Here is a 23043-nt window from a genome sequence, read left to right as displayed (position 1 = left end):
TTAACTTACTCATCTCCTCTCCCGACTTCTAATTATCTCTTTAAAATGACCAACCCCTTTGCTATTGTCCCCGCCCCCCTTTTTGCTTAACTTCTATGACTTCTGAGAAATGCCTACCCCCTTTGAGAAATTCACTTTCTAGCTGCTTCTCCACAGCACCTGACTCGGGATCTGTTTACATGTGGACTCTGTGCGGCAACTTGTGAATTCAAGTTTCAGTGATTTCGCCACCGTAGCATGAACCCCGGCTGCCTCTCCCAGCCCGCCTCTCGGGCAGCATCCTGGGCGGCCCGTCCGGGTGGGCACGGCCGCCCCTCTCTCCAGCATCGGCCGAGCAGCAGCTGCGCCAGCCGTCCGGCCCGGCGGCCTCCAGGGAGGCCCGAGGCCGGCTGCGGGGCGAGCCGGGCCACCTTGGGGAGGGGGATGGGCAGCCCCATCGGGTTCAAGGTCGTCGGTGCCCCTCAGCTTGGCCGGTTCCGCTCCTCGGCCCCCTGGAGTCGGCCGCAGGTGAGTTGGCTGAGTCCGGGGGATCCCAGAGCGGCATGAGCGGCCCCGGGCAGCCGGACCCCCTTAGCGGCCCGCATACCCCCCCGGCTTGCGGCGTTGGCCAGGAATGGCGGAATGAGGCTTCGAAGGAGCCCGGGGTGGGGTGGCAAAGGCCGGAGGAAGGCCCGGGGGCATCCCGGGCCCGCCCACTGCCACCTGCGCTGCCCCCTTGCCGCCCTGCCCCCGAGGCTCGCGCCGCCCTTGGCCCGGCGCCATCCGACGCCCTTACGTCACCACCCGCGGGGAGCTGGGATTGGCTGAGGGGGCCGGCGTGGGGGAGGGGCGGCCGCTGAGAGAGGCGGGGCGCGCGAGGAGGAGGAGCCCCGGAGACATGAGGGGCGGGGGGTGGGGAGCCGGGAAGAGGGGAAATCTTGGGCGGTGGCTTCGCGCCTCCGGGGCGGGGCCTCCCTCCTCTTGGGCGGGACTTCCCTCCTCCGGGGCGGGACTTCCCTCCTTCGGGGCGGGACTTCCCTCCTCCGGGGCGGGGCTTCCCTCCTCTTGGGCGGGACTTCCCTCCTCCGGGGCGGGACTTCCCTCCTTCGGGGCGGGACTTCCCTCCTCCGGGGCGGGGCTTCCCTCCTCTTGGGCGGGACTTCCCTCCTCAGGGGCGGGGCTTCCCTCCTTCGGGGCGGGACTTCCCTCCTCCGGGGCGGGACTTCCCTCCTCAGGGGCGGTGCCTCCTTCCCCGGGGCGGGGCCTCCCTCCTCCGGGGCGGGACTTCCCTCCTCCGGGGCGGGGCTTCCGGCGGCGAGCCCGAGGGGCGGGGCCTGCGGACGATGCCGGGCCGGAGCTCCGGGGCCGAGGGAGTCTGCGCGTAGCCGCCGCCGCCGGGGCCTGAGGAGGGACGCGATGGCCGGTTCCGCGTGGATTCCGAAGGTGAGCGGAGGGGCCGGGCCGCGGGGGCGCGGGGGCGCGGGGGGGCGCGTCCCCGCTGCCGGCTCCGGGCCGGGGCGGCCGCCGCAGGGCGCGCGGGGCGCGGGGAGGCCGCCCCGGCCCGGCCCGGCCCGGCCCCGGCCCCGGCCTCGGCCCAGTCCCCGGCCCGGCCCCCCCCCCGGCCCGCGCTGCCTCCGCGCGGCCTCCCGGCCCGGCCCTCGGGCCGCCGCCCTTCCCCCCGCGCCGGCCGCGGCCCGGCCCCGGGGCGGCGTCAAGGTCACGGAGGCGCCCGGGCGCGGGGCGGCCGCGTGGGCCCGGCCGGAGCGGGGCTCCGGGGGCCGCCGGGGCCGGGCATCCTCGGGGCGCGGCCCCCTGGCCAAGGTCACCCGGCGGCGCGCGGGGCGGCCCGGGCCGGGGCCCAAGGTCACGGGGCGCTGGGGGCCCCCGCCCGGGGCCCCGCCTGTGCCCCCGCCTCGGCCCAGACGGGGGGAGGGGCCCCGGGGCTGCCGGGCCCGCCATGCCCGCCATGCCCGCCATGCCCGCCATGCCCGGGAGCCTGGGGGGGGGGGGCGCCGGCCCCGAGTTCAAGTGCGGCCTCAGACCCACAGAAGAAAGAGAAGAGGCAGGATGCCCAAGGGCCTAGACCCGGCTCATCTCGGGGAAGGGAGGCCGCGGGCTGTTGCCTTCTTGCCCTCTCCACCCGTGACCCGTGGGTGCCCCAGGAGCAGGGCCCCTCGTCCCGTGCGCAGGGAAAGCTCTGTTGGGCAGCCCCTTGGTTTTGGAGTGAAATGGTGCCAACGGAGGAGTTAGACCCCCCCCCATGGCCCTGCACCTCCAGGTGACCAGATACTAACATTCATCCTCTTATCTGTGTTCCCATCTTTTATAGTACATTTGAATGGCTTTTTAGCCGCCATTCAGAGGGAGGTATTGGCTTCTTATATCCTTCTAGGTCTCTGGCCTACAGAATTTGTCTTTCTGTAGCAATATCCAGGTGGGGGCCTTTATGTAATTCTGACCTTCAGAGGGGGAGATCGTTTCAGATCAGGGTTTCCTGGAGTACTTTTGATGCCAGATTTGGCCTCTCTTGCCCATTGTGTGAGCTCTGCCTTACCTAAAGACAGCAAAGTAGTTGACAAGTATTTTTTTACTCCTGACTCTGCCCTTGGAGAGATAAGGAAATGGTGAATTTTGGTAGCATTCATTTCTGTAAACCCTGGGACCTAGACAGGTCAAGTGTCTTGACCAAGGTCACAGCAAATCACTGGTTCAAAGGAGAACAGACCTCTTCCTCTGCCTGAAGCAATCACCCCCAAATCACCTGATCCCATAGTTAGAACCCTAGAGTCCATCTAGTTCAGCGCCCTGGTTTTTCCAGGTGAAGAAACTGAAGCAAGCCCAGAGAAGTGGAGTCATTGGTCCAAGGTCACCCAGTCAATGAGTGGCAGGGTCCAGACCTTGCACTCAAGCCTACTAGCTCCAAGTCCAAATTCTGTGACAGAGTTGCCTCTCCTGGGACATTTGGGGCCCGCACAGACCATATCTCTGATTAGTCACACTTCCTGTGGTGCCAGTTGTGAGAGACAAAACGAAGCCCACAGCATTCAGTTTCCTGCATGAAAGGAGTCCTCCTTCCATTTGGGGCAACCTTACTCTTGTCACCCTGCTTGCGGTGGGGGGGTGATTTTAATTGTTCTTGTTGTGGTCTTGTGACAGCCATTTGTGGCATAATGAATCAAAGTCAGGCCATTAATTAGGAAACTTACCACCTCCTAATGAGAAAGTAATAAGGCATTTACTGTTCTGGCAATACAGAGAGAATGGAATTCCAGGCCTGTCTCTGCCACAAACTAAGCCTCCATTTCTCTTTTGCTGATGGAGAGACCAGCACCAAAATCCTTTGACTTATTTACCTTTTTTTTCTTGTCTGAATCTGATGTAATGGTAAAGAGAAGACCTGGCAGGGAAGCTCCTGATAACCAGAAAGCTTGTTTGGAGAGCTGGGGACCTTGTGGAGGGAAGGGCCCCAGCCAGGATCTTCCTGAGCCCAAGGCCGGCTCTCCACATACTCACTCACATCTCTCCAACAGTAGAGGACACAAGTGTTCCTTGAATGCATGCTTCAAGCCTATCATTATCAAAGTGTATTCTGGGGTGGGGAGGGAGGCTTGTGGTCCCTGCCTTCTGGGAGCTTCCCTCAAGGTCCTAACCAGTGGGCTTAGAAGGGATCTTGGAGATATAGCCAGGCCCTTTGTTCATCTGTAGGGTAGACCTGGCAGCACCAAAGTGACACACAGCTACTTCGTGATGGGAGCCTGGGCCACCTCTAGGGTCTTAGTCCTCTGCTCTTGGCTCTTGCTTGCCTTCTCTAATCAGACTATGGCTCCGACTCCACTTTGAAAGATACCACTCAATGAAGGAAGTAATGTAGTGCCCAGTGCATGTGCTTAGAAGGGCAGCTTTTACTCTTTGTCAAGCAGGTGGCTGACAGCTTTACATTTCTTTACATCCAGAACACAAAGCCCCCTTCTGAGGTTTTGTTCCCTTCTTGTTACTCTAGAGTGGAAAGGAGGAATGCTGCTAAATTGTAAACATCTAAGGGCAGTTCTTATTGCTTGTCACAAAGTATTGTATCCATGGGCAGCTTTTAAAACTGCCTAGTTTTTGATTGGGGGTTTGTTTTGCACAGTGGTTTTTAAAGTTTTATATCGAAGGAGAAATTCAGCCTGCAGCCTATGTCCCCCAGTGTCACTTTGCCGATGCTAGGAGAAGAGTGCCTTGGTAGGCTGAATCCTAGAATCTCTGGGTCAGAAGGAACCCATGGGAGTGTATCCAGACCCCTGGAGCCAAACCTGCCGCAACTTGAAGTCTTCAGGCCCTTGGAAGACAAACCAGTCAACTTGGGAAAGTTCTGAGTCTGGTGGTTTTCCCACTTGTCAAACTGAGAGCGACATCTCTCAGACTCCTTCCTTAATGTCACTAGTTCTGGCTCTGAAGCCATTCCAATTTGGTGCCTCTTAATAGGAATCATATGTTAATACTGCAGAAAATAAAGGCACTGTGAGAATTTTTCCCTAGGCAGGATTAAATGCAACCCCCAAAATGAATCTGTACATCAAACACTTTAAAATAATTCTTTAAATCTTCTCAGGGTGTTACAGAATTTACAGTTGGAAAAGAGACCTTAGAGATAGATCATCTAGTTCAGCTCCCTTCTTTTACCGATGAGAGGTGCATAAAGGGAAAGGGATTTGCCCAGAGACCCACATGTAAATGAGATTCCAAATTTAAACTCATAACTTTTGCCTCCAAGTCCCCAAGTTTTGTTGCTCTTCTCAACAGTTCTCTTCCAGTTGTTAAACTCCACACTTTAGCCCTTTTTTAAAACTCTTTTTTATATTACATTCACCTTATCTCTAATCCAGTGTGATTTTGGATCAACTCAAATGATTTAATAAGGATGACCTTTTTAAAGGTCACTTTCATTTCCTCCTCTAGATAAATACAGAAAAATCAAATGGTATTTAATAAAGTTTCTTAATTCCTGTTGTTAGGACATATTTCTAAATCCCATTAAGAAGTGTAATATTTGCTTCTATTAGCATTTGTGTTTTATCCCCATCATTTCCCATGGTCCAAAGACTAGTCCTCTGGGCTCCCTCCCACCTCTCTCTCCTTGTATGGGTTTCCATCAGATGTTAGGAGAGAAATTAGTGGGTGGAAATCATGTAATAACTTCGTCTTAATGGTCTTTTGATATGGTAACAAGTTGGACTAATAAAAAAATTTTTCAAGTGTGCAATCAGATCGAATAGTTTAGGCCTCTCATTTTATGGATGAGGGAATAGAGGCTCCGAGCAGTTAAGGGAGTTGTCCCAGGTTACACAGGAAACCAACCATCAAGTGGTTCCCCTTACTCTGAATCCGAAGCTCTTACATTTGTATACATCCCAGCATTGTGGACCATTTTCAATTCCTTATCTTGGGTTTATAATGACTATTCTTCTTTGCTATTGATGACTGACTCTCTTTTTTTGGGTGTTAATGACAGGTATCTCGGCTGCTGGGGGCCTTCAGCAACCCAAAACAGGTGACCCGAGGTTTGGCTGGTGGCGTGAGTACCTCTCATTTTTTTTCTGTTTTAGAAGTTTCTCAAGAAAGGCTCTTAGCACATTTATTACATAAACTTAATTTCCATTTATGAAAAACTATAGACAAGCCCCAAATTCAGGGCAAGTGAAATTTGTTTACTAACTGGTACATGAACCTATCAGGTCAGTTGCATATTTAAAAGAATTCCAGCTGGCTGGGGGACCATCATACTCATATCTCATACCAGCCCTGTTTAAAAATAGATGGAAATTCCCCTAGAGACTGTTACATTTCATAATTTCATCTCATTTCTGAAAAGCAGTTTTTGCAAAACTAGTGCAAATGGAACAAAAGTTGTTGAGAACCTTCAAATCTGGCTTCACTTTTTTTGAGCTTTCCTAAAAACAGTAGATTTACTACCCTTTCAGAAAATTCTCTTGCTTTAATAGACCCTATAGGCTTTTCTGTATATTTGGTCTTTATTGAATGTCTTTTTAACGTTTCATTTCCTTAATTTTAAATCTGCTGTTTCTTAGAGAAACTTGTGCATTTTAAAAACTGATTCCACATTTTTAGTCAATCTAAGTTTGTGGGTCAGTGATCGCCTAAATATCTACATATATATTTTTTAAAATTCCCTCCTTAAATGCTCTCCTTTGGATTTCTTAATTCCAGCACTCCCAATACTTCTCATGATATCAAAATTTCCATAAAACCCAGGTATATTAATCTGACTCACTTTTTCAACTATGGACGGGCTTTGACCTTTTCTGTAATCCAATGACCACCCAATGGAATTTACAGTCAATCAAATGTTATTGGGAGAACAGGAAAGAAGAACCTAAAGGATTCTTAGCTTTTTGCTAGTGCAAAGGTTAAAATTACCAGAGTTACAAGTACAGCTAAGTTGGTATTGCAAACAGAAACCTTGGGAGATGACATTTTAAGCTTAGCGTCTTGAATCATCCACTCTTTATTGGGTGATTATTGAATGTTTGTGCCAGTGTTTTCAGAATATGCACTTATCTCTCTGTATATCTTGAGTATAAATCTGAAAGACATAAGAGGAAGTGTTGACTTACACGGGTCTCTGCTGATGGCATAAGGGGTGATAGCGGGAGGGCAAATGTCTTAATTGGATTAGTGGACCACAGGGGCTAATGCCCCATTTTGAGGGAGTCACTTAGGTGCTAAATGATCAGATACTTGTAAAGACAAAGAGCTATTGGATTCCTGCCTAGCTCATTTTATACCCTTGAGCCATTTTTTTTTTCATTTGTCTAAAATGCTGGCTTCCTGAAGGGAGCCACTGGCAAGATAGGCATTGCTTTGTGACTTCACTTGCTATCTCTTGTTCTAGTATTAGTCTTTACGAAGATAATGTCACTGATGCCACTCTAGGCAATGAAAAATATCATCATCAGTTTAAAAGTTTGTCAAAGAAATGTTTCTTAGCTAAAAATAGTCATTTTTAAAGTAACATTGAGAAATTCCTAGAGCCCCATTAGAGTTTTTTTCATCCTGAATGATTGAGTCTCTTGTTCTCCCTTAAGTGTTGTGGGTGGTGGACAACATGATTTACCAGGAAGTTAGTCCAGAAAGTGTATTTTGTCTGTAATTTGGTAAAAGATTTGGGGGGGGGGGAGAGTTGATGTCAGATTTCCCTATTGTTTTAATTTCAGGTAATTTTCTCAAGTACTTGGAAATTTGCCTTCAAAGAAGGCTAGAGACATCACTTTGGAACCTTTAGATCTCTTTTCAGTTTTATTATGTAGACTAGAGTTGATTGATTGATTTGCCTCCTTGGGCTTTCATAAAGAAAAAGGGTGGCATTGGTAAGGCTTTTTTTGGAACTTAATTATTACTTTGCCTACCTAGCATCAGCAGTGTCTTGGTTAAAACAAATTGCTAAACTCAGGACAGAGTTGACTTTAGAGTCTCCTAGAACATAGTCTTCCTTTCTCTTTTGATAAATCATTGGCAATTTAAGGGAACAGTCTTTTTTTTTTTAATTTAAATTTTACTTTTTAGCCTAAAATTATTTGTTTTCTTTTGGGGAGCTGATAAAATAGCCTTCACTGGTTCTGACACTTATACATTCTTCCAGTCTTCAGGTTATATTAAAACTGTTTTCTCACAAGATCTATTTTGCATTTTCTAATGGTTTTTTACATTTAGGTACAGACAGTGACCTTAATCCCAGGAGATGGTATTGGACCAGAAATCTCAGCTTCTGTTATGAAGATTTTTGATGCTGCCAAAGTACGTGAGCATCCATATCTATGTAAAAAATCCAAAAAGGATTGTCATATTTTTTTAAAGGGGTCTATTGGGTGTCAGCATTTTCAGTCGCAGTATTGGCAGTAAAGGCAAAGTTTGCTGCCCTTGTGTCATTTTATCATGTGTCCAGCAACAGGCATTTCTTAAGCTCTGAACTTTCTGCTAGGCCCTTTGCTAAGTGTTGGGACTGCAAAGACAAATGTCAAACAACCCCTGCCTTCTAGTAGCTTAACTTTTAGGAAAGTATTGTTGGTGACTCAAAAAATAACATTTTTATGGTCCGGCTGGCTGTTGACTCCTCTCCCTCTCTGTATCCTGGGCATTAATATTGCTGCCTTTTTTTTTTAAACCAGATAGTTCCTATTTTCATGGAGCTTCCACTCTGTTTGTTGTTAAGTCTTTTCACCAGTGTCTGACTTGTCATGACCCATTTGGATTTTTTTTTTGGCAAAGATATTTGAGTAGTTTGCCATTTTCCTTCTTCAACTCATTTTACAGATGAGGAAACAGAGACAAACAGGGTTAAATGACTTTCCCAAGGTTATACAGCTTCTAAGTGTCTTGAGACTGGATCTGACTGGTCTCAGGCAGACTGAGGTCTGCCTGACTCCAGATCCAGCATTCTATGAACTGTACCATCTAGCTGCCTTTACATCCATTTTGTTGTTTGTTTCTTTGTTTTATTCAAAAGAAAGAAATGGTTTTATTGATGGTACTCATTGTTACTCCAAAAGTAAACAGGGGCATGCTTTCATTGAAGCATAAATTCCAGTAGTTTCTTCAGCTGCCAAGGCTCCAAGTAGGACCCAGGTCCTGTCTGGTCATGTCAATTGAGGACTGAAGAGAAGCCCTCATCCCTCAGGCCACCTTGTTGAGGGAGCTCAGATATGAGAAGTCTCTTCTCAGTGAATGAGGAACAGCAGCTAATGGCAAACAAACATCATTTATTTAAACTGTTCATGCAGTTATTTTAGTGTCTTTAGCATTAAAACCCACCTTAAAGAGATAACATGAGTTATAAGAAAATAAATAGATCACTTTCTAAAACAAATAAGTAGTGTTAGTATCAGGAATTTCATTCTCTGATAGAAAGGAGAAAATACAGGATGTGTATCAACTTTTTCTCTATATTGCTTAAATCATTAGATGAGAGAATTCAATCTGGAAGGCAATTGAGAGGTTATCAAATTGAACACCATCTCCCCATTGTACAAATGAGGAACCTGAGGCCAAGAGAGATTAAGTGATTTATCCAAAACCACACAGGTAGTGACAGTTAGAATTCTCCAAATCTCAAACTTACATAACATTTCTTGGTTCTGTATCTCCCCATGCTCCTTGTCACAAGCTAAATATAGTAATCTCCTTAGATCTTTGTGCAGGGATGGGGAAGAGAAGAGGGGGCATATGGCAGCTGTTAATCATGACCAAGTGTCTGTAGGAAATATGACAAGTGTGATATTGAGCCACCCCCCTGGGCTAAGAGCACAGTAAGATTATTTGTTGTGATGACCTTTTAAATACAAAATTTCACATGACCTCCCAGGAGGACAAGTGCTAACTCAAATAATATACCAAAGGTTGAAAATATTATAATAACATTGACCAGTCTTGGTGAAATATATTCCTACTCCACAAAGACATATTCTGTGATATTTAGGCACCCATTCAGTGGGAAGAAAGGAATGTCTCTGCTATTAAAGGACCTGGAGGAAAGTGGATGATTCCTCCTGAAGCCAAAGAATCCATGGACAAAAATAAGATGGGACTGAAAGGTATGGCTGTATTGGATCACAGTTTTGTTAGACATGACATAATTTTGGAATTATATGGATATAAATGTATAATTTCTATTTCCTATATACCTACTTTTTATTTATATATATATATATATATATATATATATATATCTTCATTTTATATGCTTCATCTTTTATCTTTTGTTTTCTATTTATTTTTCTGGTGGGGTGTGTGTGTGTGTGTCTTCCTACAAACATATGCTGAACTTCCTCTTCCTTAAACAAAAAAACAAATCTTTCCTTGTGTCTTGTTGCTCCTTGGGTTTCAATCCCATAGTTCTCTTCCATTTCTGTGTCAGATTTCTTGAAAACAAAGAATAATCTTCACTCCCTGTCTCTGTTTCTTCATCGAAGCAGAGAGGAAGCTTGGGGAAATGGAAAGACTTCTGGATTGGAAGCTGAATAACTTTGGGTTGGAATGCTGGGTTGTCACTTCCTGTGGTAACTCTACCTCCTTAAACGTCACCTGTGCCCTCAAATGGAGGTCACTTCCCCTACCTCCCATTCTTCCTCCCAATTTTCTGTGGTACAATCACAATTAGCTCAGTTGTTGGCTTATGCTGTTTAGTGTTATTGATGTTTCTGGGAGGCCCTGACATCACTTTTAACTCTGCCAACAAACTCTCCGAATCCAGGCCAGCCCGATTCTTTTTTCTTCCCCACCCTTTCGTCTTCCATCTTCAGTCCAGGCTGGTAGATTTTTCTGCCTCGGCATCTTGCCCATCCATCCTTCAGGCTCTGTTCCCACTTCCACCTCCCCAACACTGACTGAGCAGTGTTACTTACTTCCAAATGACTCTGGTTAGATCATAGTATTCTCTTCCAAAGCATTGTCACCAATGCTGTATTTTGCTTTTAAAAGGATGACAATTTGGTAAACTCTCTTCAAATTCCCAGATGCCTTTTGGGTCAGTTTTCTAGTTGACTATATGCATTTATTTTTGTATTCTGACCAATATTTCTCATGTGTTTTAGGATATGGCTTTCTTCATACCTGCCTTATAAAGTTGGGGATATGTAGAAAGCATTAACTCCATTTTCCAGCTCACATATTTGTTCAGGAAAGCTGGGTACCTTGCTAGTAGAGTTTTGGCATCATCAGGAAAAATACTGAAATACCATAAAGAGGATCATGACTCATTTGTTTTTTCATATTCAGTGTATTTCCCAGAAGTCAGTGGAAGAATATGGGGGCTCTCAGTTCACCTACAGGAGGGTGAACCCAAATGTCTCATGAATCACTGGAGGCAAGGACTGTCACCCTTGGTTTGATTTTGCTCTTAGTTAGGTCGTCATTTAAGAATTATTCATTAGCACAGGAGAAAGCTGAATTTGAAGATAAAATATGGTGTAAAAAAATGGAGTCAATAGAAAAAAGGGAAATGTAATGGGAGAAAGAAAAAGGAGAGGGGGAATAGGCCAAGATATTTCATGTAATAAGATTTTTCTTTATTACAATGAGCTATTGCAATGATATGGAAGGGGGGAGGCAAGGGGGAATGAGTGAATCTTCGCTCTCATCAGAGGTGGCTAGGAGAGGAAACAACATATATACTCAATGGGGTATAGGCATCTGGAGTAAGAAGGGGGATGAGGGGGAAGGGGTGGGGTTGTGAGAGATGGAGGAGAGGATGGACAATGGGGGAAGACTGGTCAGATATAACACATTTTCTTTTTTACTTCTTGCAAGGGGCTGGGATTGGATGGCCTGTCTGGGGCCATAGGGCCAGGTGGATGCTGGGCCTAGGGGGTGGTAGGGGGGCTTGGGGCCTCTTGGCCCCAGGGCCAGGGATCTGTCGGCTGCACCACTCAGCTACCCTACAGCAGAGTCAGAGTGAAAGGAGAGAGAAAATATAGTACATGGTAGTGGAGAAATACGATAGGAGGGAGCTGCGATCAGCAGTGGCAACGGTGGAAAAATATGGAAGTAACTTTTGTGATGGACTTATCGTAAAGAATGTGATCCACCTGCGACAGAGTTGTTGGTGTTGGAACAAAGACTGAAGCACATTTTTTATTATTATTATTTTGAGGGGGTGCAGGGCAAACGGGGCTGGGTGGCCTGCCTGGGACCACATAGCAGGGTGATCGTTGGTTGTCTGAGGCCGGATTCGGACCCAGGTACTCCTGGCTCAATGGCCAATGCTCTGTCCGCCACCCAGCCACCCCCTACTATTATTACTATTTTATTTTATTTTGGGTCTTTTTCTTTCTTTCTTTCTTTCTTTTTTTTTCTTTTTTTTTTTTTTTTTTGGTTTTTGCAGGGCAGTGGCATTGGGGTGGCTTGCATGTCACACGGCTGGGTGATTGTTGGGTGGACCAGGCTGGATATGGGCTCGGGTGCTCCTGGCTCCAGGGCTAGTGCTCCATTGTGCCACCTGGCCATACCTACAATTATTACTATTATTTTTATTTAATTTTAATTTTTTTTCCCCTCCCCTTTACTTTAGCACTCAAGCGGGTCTGTGTTTTTGGGGGGGAGGGAATTTGTTTGCTCTTAAACAAGAATATTTTATTAATGTATAAAAAACATTATTTGTACAAAATGAGAATAAATAAATAAATATTAAATTAAAAAAAATAAACTCAGGTCCTCCTGACTCCAGGAAAAAAAAAAGAATTCTTCATTTATTCCAGGCCCCTTAAAGACTCCAATAGCAGCTGGACATCCTTCTATGAATCTTCTGCTGCGTAAAACATTTGACCTTTATGCAAATGTACGTCCCTGTGTCTCCATCGAAGGCTACAAAACCCCTTACACGGATGTCAATATTGTGACAATTCGGGAGAACACTGAAGGAGAATACAGCGGCATTGAGCATGTGGTACGTGAATCCCAGTGTTCTCTCAGGAGGTGGCTCCCAGTCTTAGTGGAACTGTCCTTCCGTTGCTTGTACAAACTCGAAGGTAGTGTTGTTGAACAAGGATCTCAGGATCAATCGGTTTGCACTTTTATGAATTGTGGCTGGGTTGTAGATTGCCTGGATAGAAGGGAACTCCCGAGCTCCAGGGTCCTGGTTCAGAAGGGGTCAGGCTTGGGGGATGTGGAGTCAGGGATAGGTCACCAGCAGGGATGTGGATGCCCAGGCTGGAGAGCCTTAGGAATTCTCCAGGGAGCTGCTGGGTGAGAAAATGGTAGGTGAGTTTGCTTTCTCTGTCCTTTGTCAGATTGTTGATGGTGTCGTCCAGAGCATCAAGCTCATCACAGAAGAAGCGAGCAAGCGGATTGCTGAGTTTGCCTTTGAGTATGCCAGGAACAATCACCGAAGCAATGTGACAGCTGTGCACAAAGCAAATATCATGTATGTGGTCTGGGCTTTCAGGGTGGGATCCGATTCTCAAGTGGGTTTTGTTGGCCAGGAGCCCTAAAAAGTGGGATTTGGATCTTTGTTTTTCATAAAGATACAAGTTCTGAACTATCATTTCTTCTGCTGGTGTAGACCAAGTCTTATTCACCCCATTTTACAAACAAGCAAATTATTGTAGCAGAGAGGGAATTAAAGTCTGGGGGCCAGTGATAGTTGGAGGTGTGAGGTGGCAGAAGTGAGTCAGGGCTGAGGAGGAGGAAGAGGATCACAGACCCTTGGATTTAGTCTCTGTGGTAATAAGAGTCCAGTTTCCTCATCTTACAGGTAAGGAAAGGAATTGCTTGGGGCCATTCAGGTAATTAAGTGGTGGCCAAGTCATCTCCAGTCCCATTTGGATTTGCTGCTGCCATTATTTGCAAAAAAAAAAATCTTGGAGAATTGAAAGAGTATTTTGAGGGTTAAGCAGTCACTCATCCAAAGGCTTAAATCTAATCTTTAGTTTAAAAAGTGAACTAGCATTGAGGTTTTTACAGTACAGTTACCTACTCAAGGACCCCCAGGAGAACTAGGGCAGCTGCTCCCTCATTCTGGCTTTTCCTACTTGTTGCCATATTAACTATTAATTCTAGCCATATTAACTGAAGTCTCTAAATCAACCCAATTCTCTGGCCCTCTAAAAACTGTTTCCCTAATGTATAAAAGATTCCTTTCCCTGACCAAGAAAAATTCTCAGTCTGTAAAATCTAGAATTTTATAATCAGTGACTCATCAAGGCTGCTGTAATTTGTTGTAATTTGATGCCTCTTTAGAGGGTATGATGCCCCAAATCAGACACATCTTCTGCTTTATTAATCCTTCGGAGCTCCCTGAGTGTTTTGCCTCCTCCTTTGGCTTCATCTCCCCTCTCCTCTTCCACTGCCTGTGAGCCACCCTAGGTTTTTTATCAGATACCTAAAACGGATTGAAATTCTAATGAAACCAGCAGAGTCAACTCTCAACAGCTCTGCCTCAATATGCTTGGCTTTTATACTTTAATCATTTGCTTTCTCTAAGGCTTTGCTTTCAACAATTTGTATTTGATTAACTACAGGCGAATGTCAGATGGGCTTTTTCTCCAAAAGTGCAGGGAAGTTGCAGAAAACTGTAAAGATATTAAATTTAATGAGATGTACCTTGATACAGTATGTTTGAATGTAAGTATATACTAAGAATTGTGCTTGGGGGTTTTGTGGCAGAGAATGTGGCTTTCTACATGCCACCGATGTATTCTTTCTTCTAGATGGTACAAGATCCATCTCAGTTTGATGTGCTTGTGATGCCAAACTTGTATGGGGACATCCTTAGGTAAGCCGACTCTGTTCTTGATCCATTGATAAAGATATCCTTTCAGAGTAATCCTCTCCAGTTGTAAGCTCCTGGCTTCCACAGATCGTGTGCAAAGTTATACTCACAAAGTTATAAGGCAAAGTTGGAAGAGCCCATTGCGATATGTGGAAGGAAGATTTGGGGGCTGGGCTGAGCCCCTACCCCTTCAGCAGCTTTCACTGATCTTGAGCATTTAAGTGTCTTCTGTTTTGAAAATTTAGTTCAGAATTCTCTCTTTTTTTTTTTCAGTGATTTATGTGCTGGCCTGATTGGGGGTCTTGGTGTCACACCCAGTGGAAATATTGGTGCAAATGGAATTGCAATCTTTGAATCGGTAAGGATTGGTGAAATATCATTGTGATTTCTGGGATAAAATTGCTCAGAAATGTTTAAAACAGGGCAGCTAGGTGGTGCAGTGGATAGAGCACCAGCTCTGGAGTTAGGAGGACCTGAATTCAAATGTGGCCTCAGACACTTAATGACCTAGCTGAGTGACCTTGGGCAAGTCACTTAACTCCATTGCCTTGCCAGAAAAAAATGTTCAAAACATTTTTTTTATTACTATGAGAAGTATTGAATTTGTTTGCAGGAAACTTGCCACTTAGGAAAATTGCATGTTTGGTTTTTGCATTTATTCTTGGCATAAATAGCTATTTTATGGATGATCTTCTTGGGTTTTTACCAAAAGTTATGAGGAAAAAATATTGATTGATTTTCATCTTCACAAAAGGTTTCTTAATTATCAGACTTTGGATAGTCCTTTTCTTTGGGGACTACTGAATTTAGATCTCTTAAGACCTAGTTTTCATCTGATATTCATGTAGGATTGTGAGGCTTACAATGTACTCAATATACCATTGTCACATTTGATCTTCACAGTGACCCTATGAGGTAGACATATTTTTTTAAAAATGTATTTTATTATTATCTTTTTTCTTTATATCATCAGAATTTTTCCCACTATTCCTCTCCCTCAACAGAGAGCCAACCCATGTATCATTTTTTGAAGGGAAAAAAAAGAGGAAAAAAAGTCAATAAAATTTATCAGGCAAAATACCTTGGTGTATCCCCCACCCCCACCCCACTACCTCCAGTTGAGCAGGGGTGTCTTCTCATTTGTCTTCTTGGGGCTTTCCATGGTCTTTATAATTTTGTAGCATTCACTTTCAATAGCCATGCTTTCCATTCCATTACTGTGGTGGTTGCACATTGTTTGCCCAGCTCTGTTGATGTCTCTTTGCACCAGTCTGCGGGGCTCTTTCCTTGCCTCTCTGTTCGTCACGGTTGTCTATTCCTCATTTTATACAGCACAGTCCTGGTCCATGACCTTCACTGGCCACTCGCTGTTACTACAGACATTTTGGTGCATATAGCACCTTTGGTCTTGTTCCATGGCCTCTGGGGGTAGAGGCCTGGCAGGACATTTCTGGACCTGAAGAGAGCAATGCTTTATTTGCTTAATTCCAAGTGATTTTCCAGAATGGTGGAACGGATCCCTGGCTTCCCCAGCCTTCTCCAGCCTCAGAAGAATAGTGTTATTCTCATTTTTATAGATGAGGCCTTGGAGACTGAGAGTAAGAGGTGAAATGAAGCCTCAGGGTCAGGCCCACAGCCAGAGAGTGCATGTTGGAATCTGAACTTGGCTTTCTGCTGATTCCAGATCTAGTGCTCTCCCCACTAAACCATGAGCACAGTGGACTGTCAGCATAGAGTGTTAGAGGGATGGAGCTGAAAGGCCCTTTGAGGCCTTGGGTCTGAGGCCCAGCCAAGATGGTAAGGTGCCCCCTGTCACCTGCATGTTGAAATGGTGAGCTAGGGCATGACCCAAAATCTTGACCATTGAGTTCTTGGTTGCTGCCTTTTGGGAAGGGTATTAATGAGCTCAGTGAAAATGCTCCAAGGAGGGCAACCGGGGTGGTCAGATGGTGGAGTGGCATGAATTGATGTTGGGTGACTGTTGACTGATGGGGGTGATTGTGGTCTTGAATGGGTCAACTAGCCTGAGTGTGCTGGACCTGAGACCAACTGCTGGAGGGATGACTGCAAAGAGGGGAGCTTCCCCTGGATGAGGGTTTTGTTTTGTTATTCTGGGCCCCAGACAATGGAGGTGGGTGATCTGTTGGGCTCCTGGGGACAGGAGGGCATCCTGAGGGTCATGGGGCTCCTCTAGAGAGATGGACTTTCTGGGACTAAAGGGACTCCTCTTGAGGTGGGGGGGGCTGCCTGGGAGTCAGGGGCTTGTCCTTTTCCCATTAGGGGGTGTGGCTGCACCTATGAAAGTCAGAGCCCTGGAATAATGAGGAACCACATTGTGTCTTCATGGGGTGCATGTACCCTGTGCTGGGCCAGATGGCCACATTGCATGTCACACCCAGAAAATATCCATGACCTGTGGCCCCCACTCGTTGACCCCTTGGTCAGGCCGGGATGGGCCTCTATTGGGTGCACACTCCAATGTTGTCTGGGTATCCTGGAAGCCCCTTCAGCTGGGCTGGGACCCAGGACGTGAGGGCAACCTCACTCTCTGGCCTGACCCTCAGAATGCCATGGTTGTGGCTGATCCTGGGTGGGGAGGTCAGGTGAGACTTGAGGCTCAAGTACAGAGAGCGTGTTGGCGATGTGCATCATTATCAGGTAATAAAGCAGAGACAGGACTCATCTGTGACCCTGGACTAAAAGCCTCAGGTTTCTGGTTCTTGGCCAGTCCTCTCTGTCTGACCACACTGAGTCTTCCCACAAAAGGGGGTTGTCTGTCCCTTTTACCCATGCCTGGGTCTACCACTTTGGAGACTGATCACAATTTTCCAAGGTTCATGGTTTGTTTTGTTGACAGGTTCACGGAACGGCCCCAGACATTGCTGGGAAGGACATGGCCAACCCCACAGCCTTGCTCCTGAGTGCGGTGATGATGCTTCGGCACATGGGGATGCATGACCATGCGGCAAAGATCGAAGCCGCCTGCTTTGCGACAATCAAAGATGGAAAGGTATGTTCTGCATTCTTGGTCAGGGTAGCATCACCTCATGGCCTCTCCCCTTGAACCTTTACAGAGCAGAGTTTGTTTGGGAGCCTGCAGCTGCCTGGATGGGAATTCTCTACTGGGGGGCTGGGATCTGGAGAGAAGTTTTAGGGAGTCCATAAATTTGGGGTGGGGAAGTGAACGAGTGGACAAGTTTTATTTTCATTGACCTCTCTTAGAAGTTTAGCATTCCTTCAATCATTTAGAAACATGATTCTGAGAAGGAGTCTCCCTAGGTTTTGCTAGACTTCTCCATGAGTGCAGGAGCTCCTGATGTGGTGTGTGTCCTGACCCTGCATGTGTGGTCCTTCCTTTGGTCCCTTCTCCTTCTTAGAAGAAAACAGTATTTATGTTGTCCTTGGGAAGCCACTGGATTCTCAACTTGGGGGAAATGATTTAATAGCGGGGGGAGTCTCATGTTCATCCCTTACCCATTGTTAGTTGTGATGCTGCCTTGAGACTGTGTTGTGGGTGTCAGAGCTCTCTAGTGCGAGCGCGTTCACCCTCTGCTGCCTGGGCTTGGGCACATCTCAGCAGCTGTTCACTCCAAATATTTGACACCCAAGTATTAACATACAGGTTCCTCCTTTGGGAATACATACAGGATCAGCAATTTAGAACCAGACAGACCTGGGAGGGCAGAGGGCTGAGCTCCTTCTCTCTGAGGAGCAGTGCCCCTCAGGAGAAAGCACAGGAAGTGGGGAAGGCCTGGCTGTGAAGACAGCCCCTTGGCTGGTGGCTCCGTTTCCTCCTCTGTGGCCTTGGCCTTTGAGCCCAGAGAAGTGAAGCAGAACTGGGGAGCAGTGGCATAGCCCAGACTCTGATTCCAAACCCAGCCCAGGATTTTGTATGAGAAGTGATTGTGTATAATTAGAGCTGGGGCGGGGGGGGGGGGGGGGGGGTCCCTCAGTGTGCAGCCTTCTTGGAAGTCCTGCTCCTTATTCGTAGCCATGGAGGACTGTCTTTCCTCTACAGCCCTTCCTGGATCCCTGGGCTTGTTGGCCAAAACATCACTGAGCTTCATTCAAATTTCGGCACTTTCTTAAACTCCATAGACAAATCAAAGCAGCATTTACTTGCTATCTCATGTCCTTTGCGTCTCCTGTTAGTTTGGATTCTGTCACCCTCATGCCCTTGTTGGCTTCATCTGAGCCACCAAAGTTATTGCCCCCTCAAAATCCATGCAGGATTCCCGGGGGTCCTCAAGGAGTCGGGGCCCCTGCAGCTGGACTGACCTGGGTGCAGCTTGCTGGAGGGTTTTCATAAAAACATTTTCTACCTAATCATTGAACATACCCCTGGGACTTCGGGGCCTGTCCATGGCTAGTATCCACATTGCTTTTGTTGGCCTGCGGGTGTTCATTTTGAATTTGTGGTTGTAGTTAAATCTAATTATGGAATTAAATTGCTGTGGCCCATTACTGACAAGCCTATGTTCTTATCAAGTGTTCATTGAGCCCCAATTTGTGCCAAGTAAAGGGAAGAAACCCCATGTTGGTCTCTGGTGGCTCCGTTCCTTCATTCCCACCATTAATTCCTCTTTGGTTCTCCCAAGCCCAGGGGAGGCCAGGCTCCTCTCCCACAGATGAGGTCAGCCTTGCCCAGATGGAGCCTTATTGTTCCAACTGAAGGTTGTCTGGAATCCCCAAGTTGGGATGCGGGTGGGCAGTCGCCTCCCTCCACACACACATATAATGTTCATTTTTCTTTCCTCTTAGAGCTTAACAAAAGATTTGGGAGGAAACGCCAAGTGCTCTGACTTTACGAATGAGATCTGCCGCCGAGTCAAAGACCTGGATTAAAAGCAGCACCTGGGAGGCGCCGCACAGCAATCACTCCTAATGGACACAATAGAACAACCTGTTGTAGACTCGCTACTATCCGTGTATGTTGGGGTTGCATATTCGACGGAACAAACATTCTAAAGAGGGCCTTTTCTTAATATATTCTGTGCCCAGAGACACAACCAACCCTCTGGTACCTGCTTCCAATGGACTTTTTTCAAATGCATTGTTTTATTTATTAAATGTCTCTCTCTGGTGAAAATGTTTTATATATTGTAAGGATGGATTCCTGTCCTGTCATTTTCCATTGTTAACCATTTTACACTTCAGTTAGAACAGTTCTTTTCCTCAACTGAAAGACTTGCTGTAAATATCAAGACACTGAATTAACAGGAGAAACAGCTAACTTTTTAAAGAGAAACCCCTATTTTCCTTGGAGCATGTAAACCATAATGGAAGTAAAACCGGATCCTAACATAGCACAAAGATGACATTCTTATAGAAATAAACGGGTATAAGAGGAATTGTCTGGGAGAGTCACACAAAGAGGGTACAGATGATCATATTAAAGTTGTGTAGTGAGCTAAGAAATAAAGAGATTTGCTCTCCAAAAGCTTGACTGTATGCATGAATAAAGATTACAAACCCGAGATATATTTAATCAGAGATGTATTTTTTGTTTACAAAACCTAGATAATCTGGAGGACAGATAGCATTCTAATCCAATATGTTATGTATGGAGTTATTTTTGTTAAGATAGTTTAACATTTCTTGCTTATAGGGAAGAAAAAGGGATGACAGTTCTTGAATCAAACGTTTATTGTACATTTTGAGTGAGTAAAGCTCTTTGCATAGATTCACTGACTCCCCAGAAGGCCCCAGAGCCATCCTTAGATTGTGTTGTGTCCTGTGTGTGTCTGTCACCTGCCACGAGGCAGCCATCCCCACAGTAGGAGGGACCGGTCAGCTCTCGTGCTGCCCTTGAGAGCCCGAGAGGTGAGTGTCTTCTCCTTGTGTGTTTGAACATTTGTTTGTTCGTGCCCTGTCTCCAGGGAACCCTGAATTGCTTCCTTCCCTAATGCAAAACGCAGTAACCCTTGCCAGCCAGCTGCATGAACTAGCTCGGTCACCCACTACCTAGCAATTCACCTTGTACCCTTAAAGGTCATGGATAAGCTTCCTGAGGCTCCAGGGATAGATTGATTGGGGGGTTGGGAGGAGCCATTTCCAATCACCCAACATTAGGCTCCCTTGTGAGGGAATCCTTGATGCGTTTTGCTTTGGTTCTGTTGGTTAGCAAAGCTTGGGGCCTGGAGTTGACCAACTCTTCTCACAGCTCCATAAATTGTGGGAGCAAGATGGCAGCTATCTCCTATGGGACCCTTAGTCGATGTAATTGTGTCTGGGTCTCTCCTCAGCCCACTTGTGAGGAGAAGGGGCTCCTTAGGTTCGTGACCAGGGCTTCAGCTCACTCAAAATGCTCTTCCTTTTGTTTATGCTGCTGCTTCTGCATTTTTGTTGGATTGTGCTAGCTGTGAGAGTCCCTGTTGGGTTCACTCATAGCAAAGTAATAAAGATGTGAAAACTGGTCAAAGACATGGATAGTTTGTCTGCACGTGTTCCCCATGAAAATGTTGGTCTAGCCCTCGACTCCTTTGGGCCCAGCTTAAGCCTACTATCTACCCAACTAGTGGCTGAGAGGCAGCCTTGGAGCTGTGACAGCCAGGTAACCGGACCATACTTCTTGCGTCTTACTGATGTATTCTACACTAGCTACCTCTGTTGAGTCAAATGGTGGACAGTAAGGTCATGACTTTTTCTCCCTGTGCTTTGGAAATTATGTACTTTTTGCAAATTTCCTTGGATATCCAAGCAAAATGTAATATCAGTATTTTTTTTTGTTTTTTTTTCTTAGGTTTTTGCAAAGCATACAGGGTTAAGTGACTTGCCCAAGGCCACACAGCTAGGTAATTATTAAGTGTCTGAGACCGGATTTGAACTCAGGTACTCCTGACTCCAGGGCAGGTGCTTTATCCACTGCTCCACCTAGCCGCCCTAATATTAGTAATTTTGAAAATGAATACCACATTCTATCTGGCTAAATACAGAGGGGCCGCATGAAGGATAGAAAAATGAGATTCGCTGTTATTCACCAACTGTGAGCACATTCAGAGACTTAGTCCCCTTGAAAACTTCACTTAGTGTTCAAATTGGACATTTATTTAATTCGCATTAAAGGAGATGTCAGCAGCTTCATTAAGTGCTAGGTCAGAGGGGATCACCGTAACCAAGTCAACACCAGTGCTCGACGACTGGCACTTTCAGATCAAGTGCAGATGGAAAACCGTTCTACTTGGCAGATAAGTAAGTCTCTCCCTGCCATTCCATGTGTTAGTCGTGAGTCACTTCCACAACAAGACCTGCCTTTCTATCTGCTATGTTGACTTATCTAACAGCAATTAGAGCCAAGAAACCTGAAGATTATCCAGAAATTGGGGGGGTGTTGCATTTGTTATGGGGAACAAATATAATCATAGGAATTCAAACTAAGCATCTACTAGTGAAAGCTTGCCCCTTGATGTGTCTTAGCTGCAGGTGTATACACACTGACAGCTATGGCTAGCCTGGGACTCTGGCATTCTTGGAGCTCTAACAGACCGTTGGAAATTCTTTTTTGTGCCCCTGTTTTAAGATAACCTGATTGTTAGGGGAGAAGAATCCAAAGCATCTGTTCAGCAGAGACTAGGAAAGAGCCCCGATTAATTGTTTGGTTCTTTGTAAAATGATTCAACTTGTTCTTTGTACTTTTCAAGAACTGCTAAGCGCTTCAGCTTCATTGTAGGACCTGAAAGACAAATCAAAAGGAGCACTTGAACCCCAAACGCCAAATAACAGGTGGCAGCGGCGTAGTGACGTAGGCGGTAGGCGGTAGGCGGTAACTGGGGAACCCCGCTCTCTCTCACAAGGAGATGGGATAAGGCAGACACATGTGAAGGAAGGATGCTTCTCTATTGAACTAAACTGGTTTTAGAACTTGGAACAAATTCATCTACATGAAGTGGAAAGAAAAAAGGCATCTGGCTTTGTGCTGTCACTTTGTCTATGTGGCCTCCCAGGCCTACGCGGGGAAGGGCTGGGCAGAGTGGGCCTCGGAATTCATTTCCTCTTCTATAGAATCCTCTGACTAGGAAGGTGGAGGCTAATCCCAGTCCCCAAGCCCCAGGGTTTGCCATCAAATCAAGTGAATTAGTCCACGTAAAGTGCATTTTGTAGATGGTAGGGATCTCTACTGTAGACTTTAGAACAGAGAAGGACACAAACAGGTCCAGGAAGAGCATCACTTGTCCAAGGTCTCCTAGTAAATAGCAGTCAGGTTTCACCTTCAGGCCTCCCAACTCCAAATCTCCCATTCTTGGCCTATTCTCTAATGCTGTGAACTATCTGAAAACTGGGCTTGGAGACACCCCCAAACCTCAGCTAGTCCCTTTCTGACTTTCAAAGCAGTTCGAAAGCATGTAATGGATTGAGTTGGTTTAAAAGGACCTGCATCAAGGTGTGCCCTTGAGCAAGTCATTTCCCTCTCAGTCTCAGTTTCCTCATCTCTGAAAAGGGAACAATCAGCAGTGCACTGCCTGCCTATCAGGGAGACTGGAAGCCTTAAAATGCCATGGAAATATGAGCTATTGTTAAAGGAATATCCACAGGGACCCAAGTTTACTTCAGTCTGGTCAAAAAAAAAAAGTTAGAGTTGCCTAGAACATTGTTTTTGTTGATCTTATAGGTACATTTTTTTAGGGGTTTATATTAGATAATGCAGGAGTCTTCATCCAGTCTTCCAGTGTATATTGCACATTAGACTGAACTAGGATTTGTTCTATCAGAATCCTGGGCTTTGACCTCATTCTGACATTATTAATAAGATGAAATGTTACAGGGATAAATGTGAAATTGTACCTTAGGGTTCAAAAACTCAGCTT

General features: G+C 46.1%; 2 protein-coding genes across 3 annotated transcripts in view; one reads left to right on the top strand and one right to left on the bottom strand.

Annotated features, from left to right (window-relative positions):
• The first annotated feature begins 1260 nt into the window (after positions 1-1260).
• Positions 1261-20654, top strand: IDH3A (isocitrate dehydrogenase (NAD(+)) 3 catalytic subunit alpha). Its single transcript, XM_074232513.1, has 11 exons — positions 1261-1422; positions 5471-5533; positions 7690-7773; positions 9452-9566; positions 12228-12415; positions 12759-12892; positions 13989-14091; positions 14178-14242; positions 14513-14597; positions 17097-17249; positions 19001-20654. The coding sequence occupies exons 1-11, from the start codon at positions 1396-1398 to the stop codon at positions 19082-19084; spliced, it is 1101 nt and encodes a 366-aa protein (XP_074088614.1). The 5' UTR covers positions 1261-1395; the 3' UTR covers positions 19085-20654.
• Positions 19479-23043, bottom strand: part of ACSBG1 (acyl-CoA synthetase bubblegum family member 1) — a 91687-nt gene continuing 88122 nt past the window's right edge. Inside the window, exon 16 of one of the 2 annotated variants that reach the window (XM_074232511.1) lies at positions 19479-21911. In XM_074232511.1, coding sequence (XP_074088612.1) covers positions 21826-21911 — 86 coding nt within the window. In that variant the 3' untranslated portion in view covers positions 19479-21825. The remainder of the gene's footprint in view (positions 21912-23043) is intronic. The other variant, XM_074232512.1, reaches the window with a different exon arrangement.

Source organism: Macrotis lagotis, chromosome 4, assembly GCF_037893015.1.
Source record: "Macrotis lagotis isolate mMagLag1 chromosome 4, bilby.v1.9.chrom.fasta, whole genome shotgun sequence".
In the NCBI taxonomy this organism is placed as follows: domain Eukaryota; kingdom Metazoa; phylum Chordata; class Mammalia; order Peramelemorphia; family Peramelidae; genus Macrotis; species Macrotis lagotis.
This window is presented reverse-complemented; position numbering and strand designations above follow the sequence as displayed.

Excerpts from the sequence above, each read along its gene's own strand:
- IDH3A (XM_074232513.1), top strand. The coding sequence starts at position 1,396 with ATGGCCGGTTCCGCGTGGATTCCGAAG. Across the intron at positions 5,534-7,689 it reads CCCGAGGTTTGGCTGGTGGC|GTACAGACAGTGACCTTAAT; the intron begins GTGAGTACCTCT and ends TTTTACATTTAG. Across the intron at positions 17,250-19,000 it reads CGACAATCAAAGATGGAAAG|AGCTTAACAAAAGATTTGGG; the intron begins GTATGTTCTGCA and ends CTTTCCTCTTAG.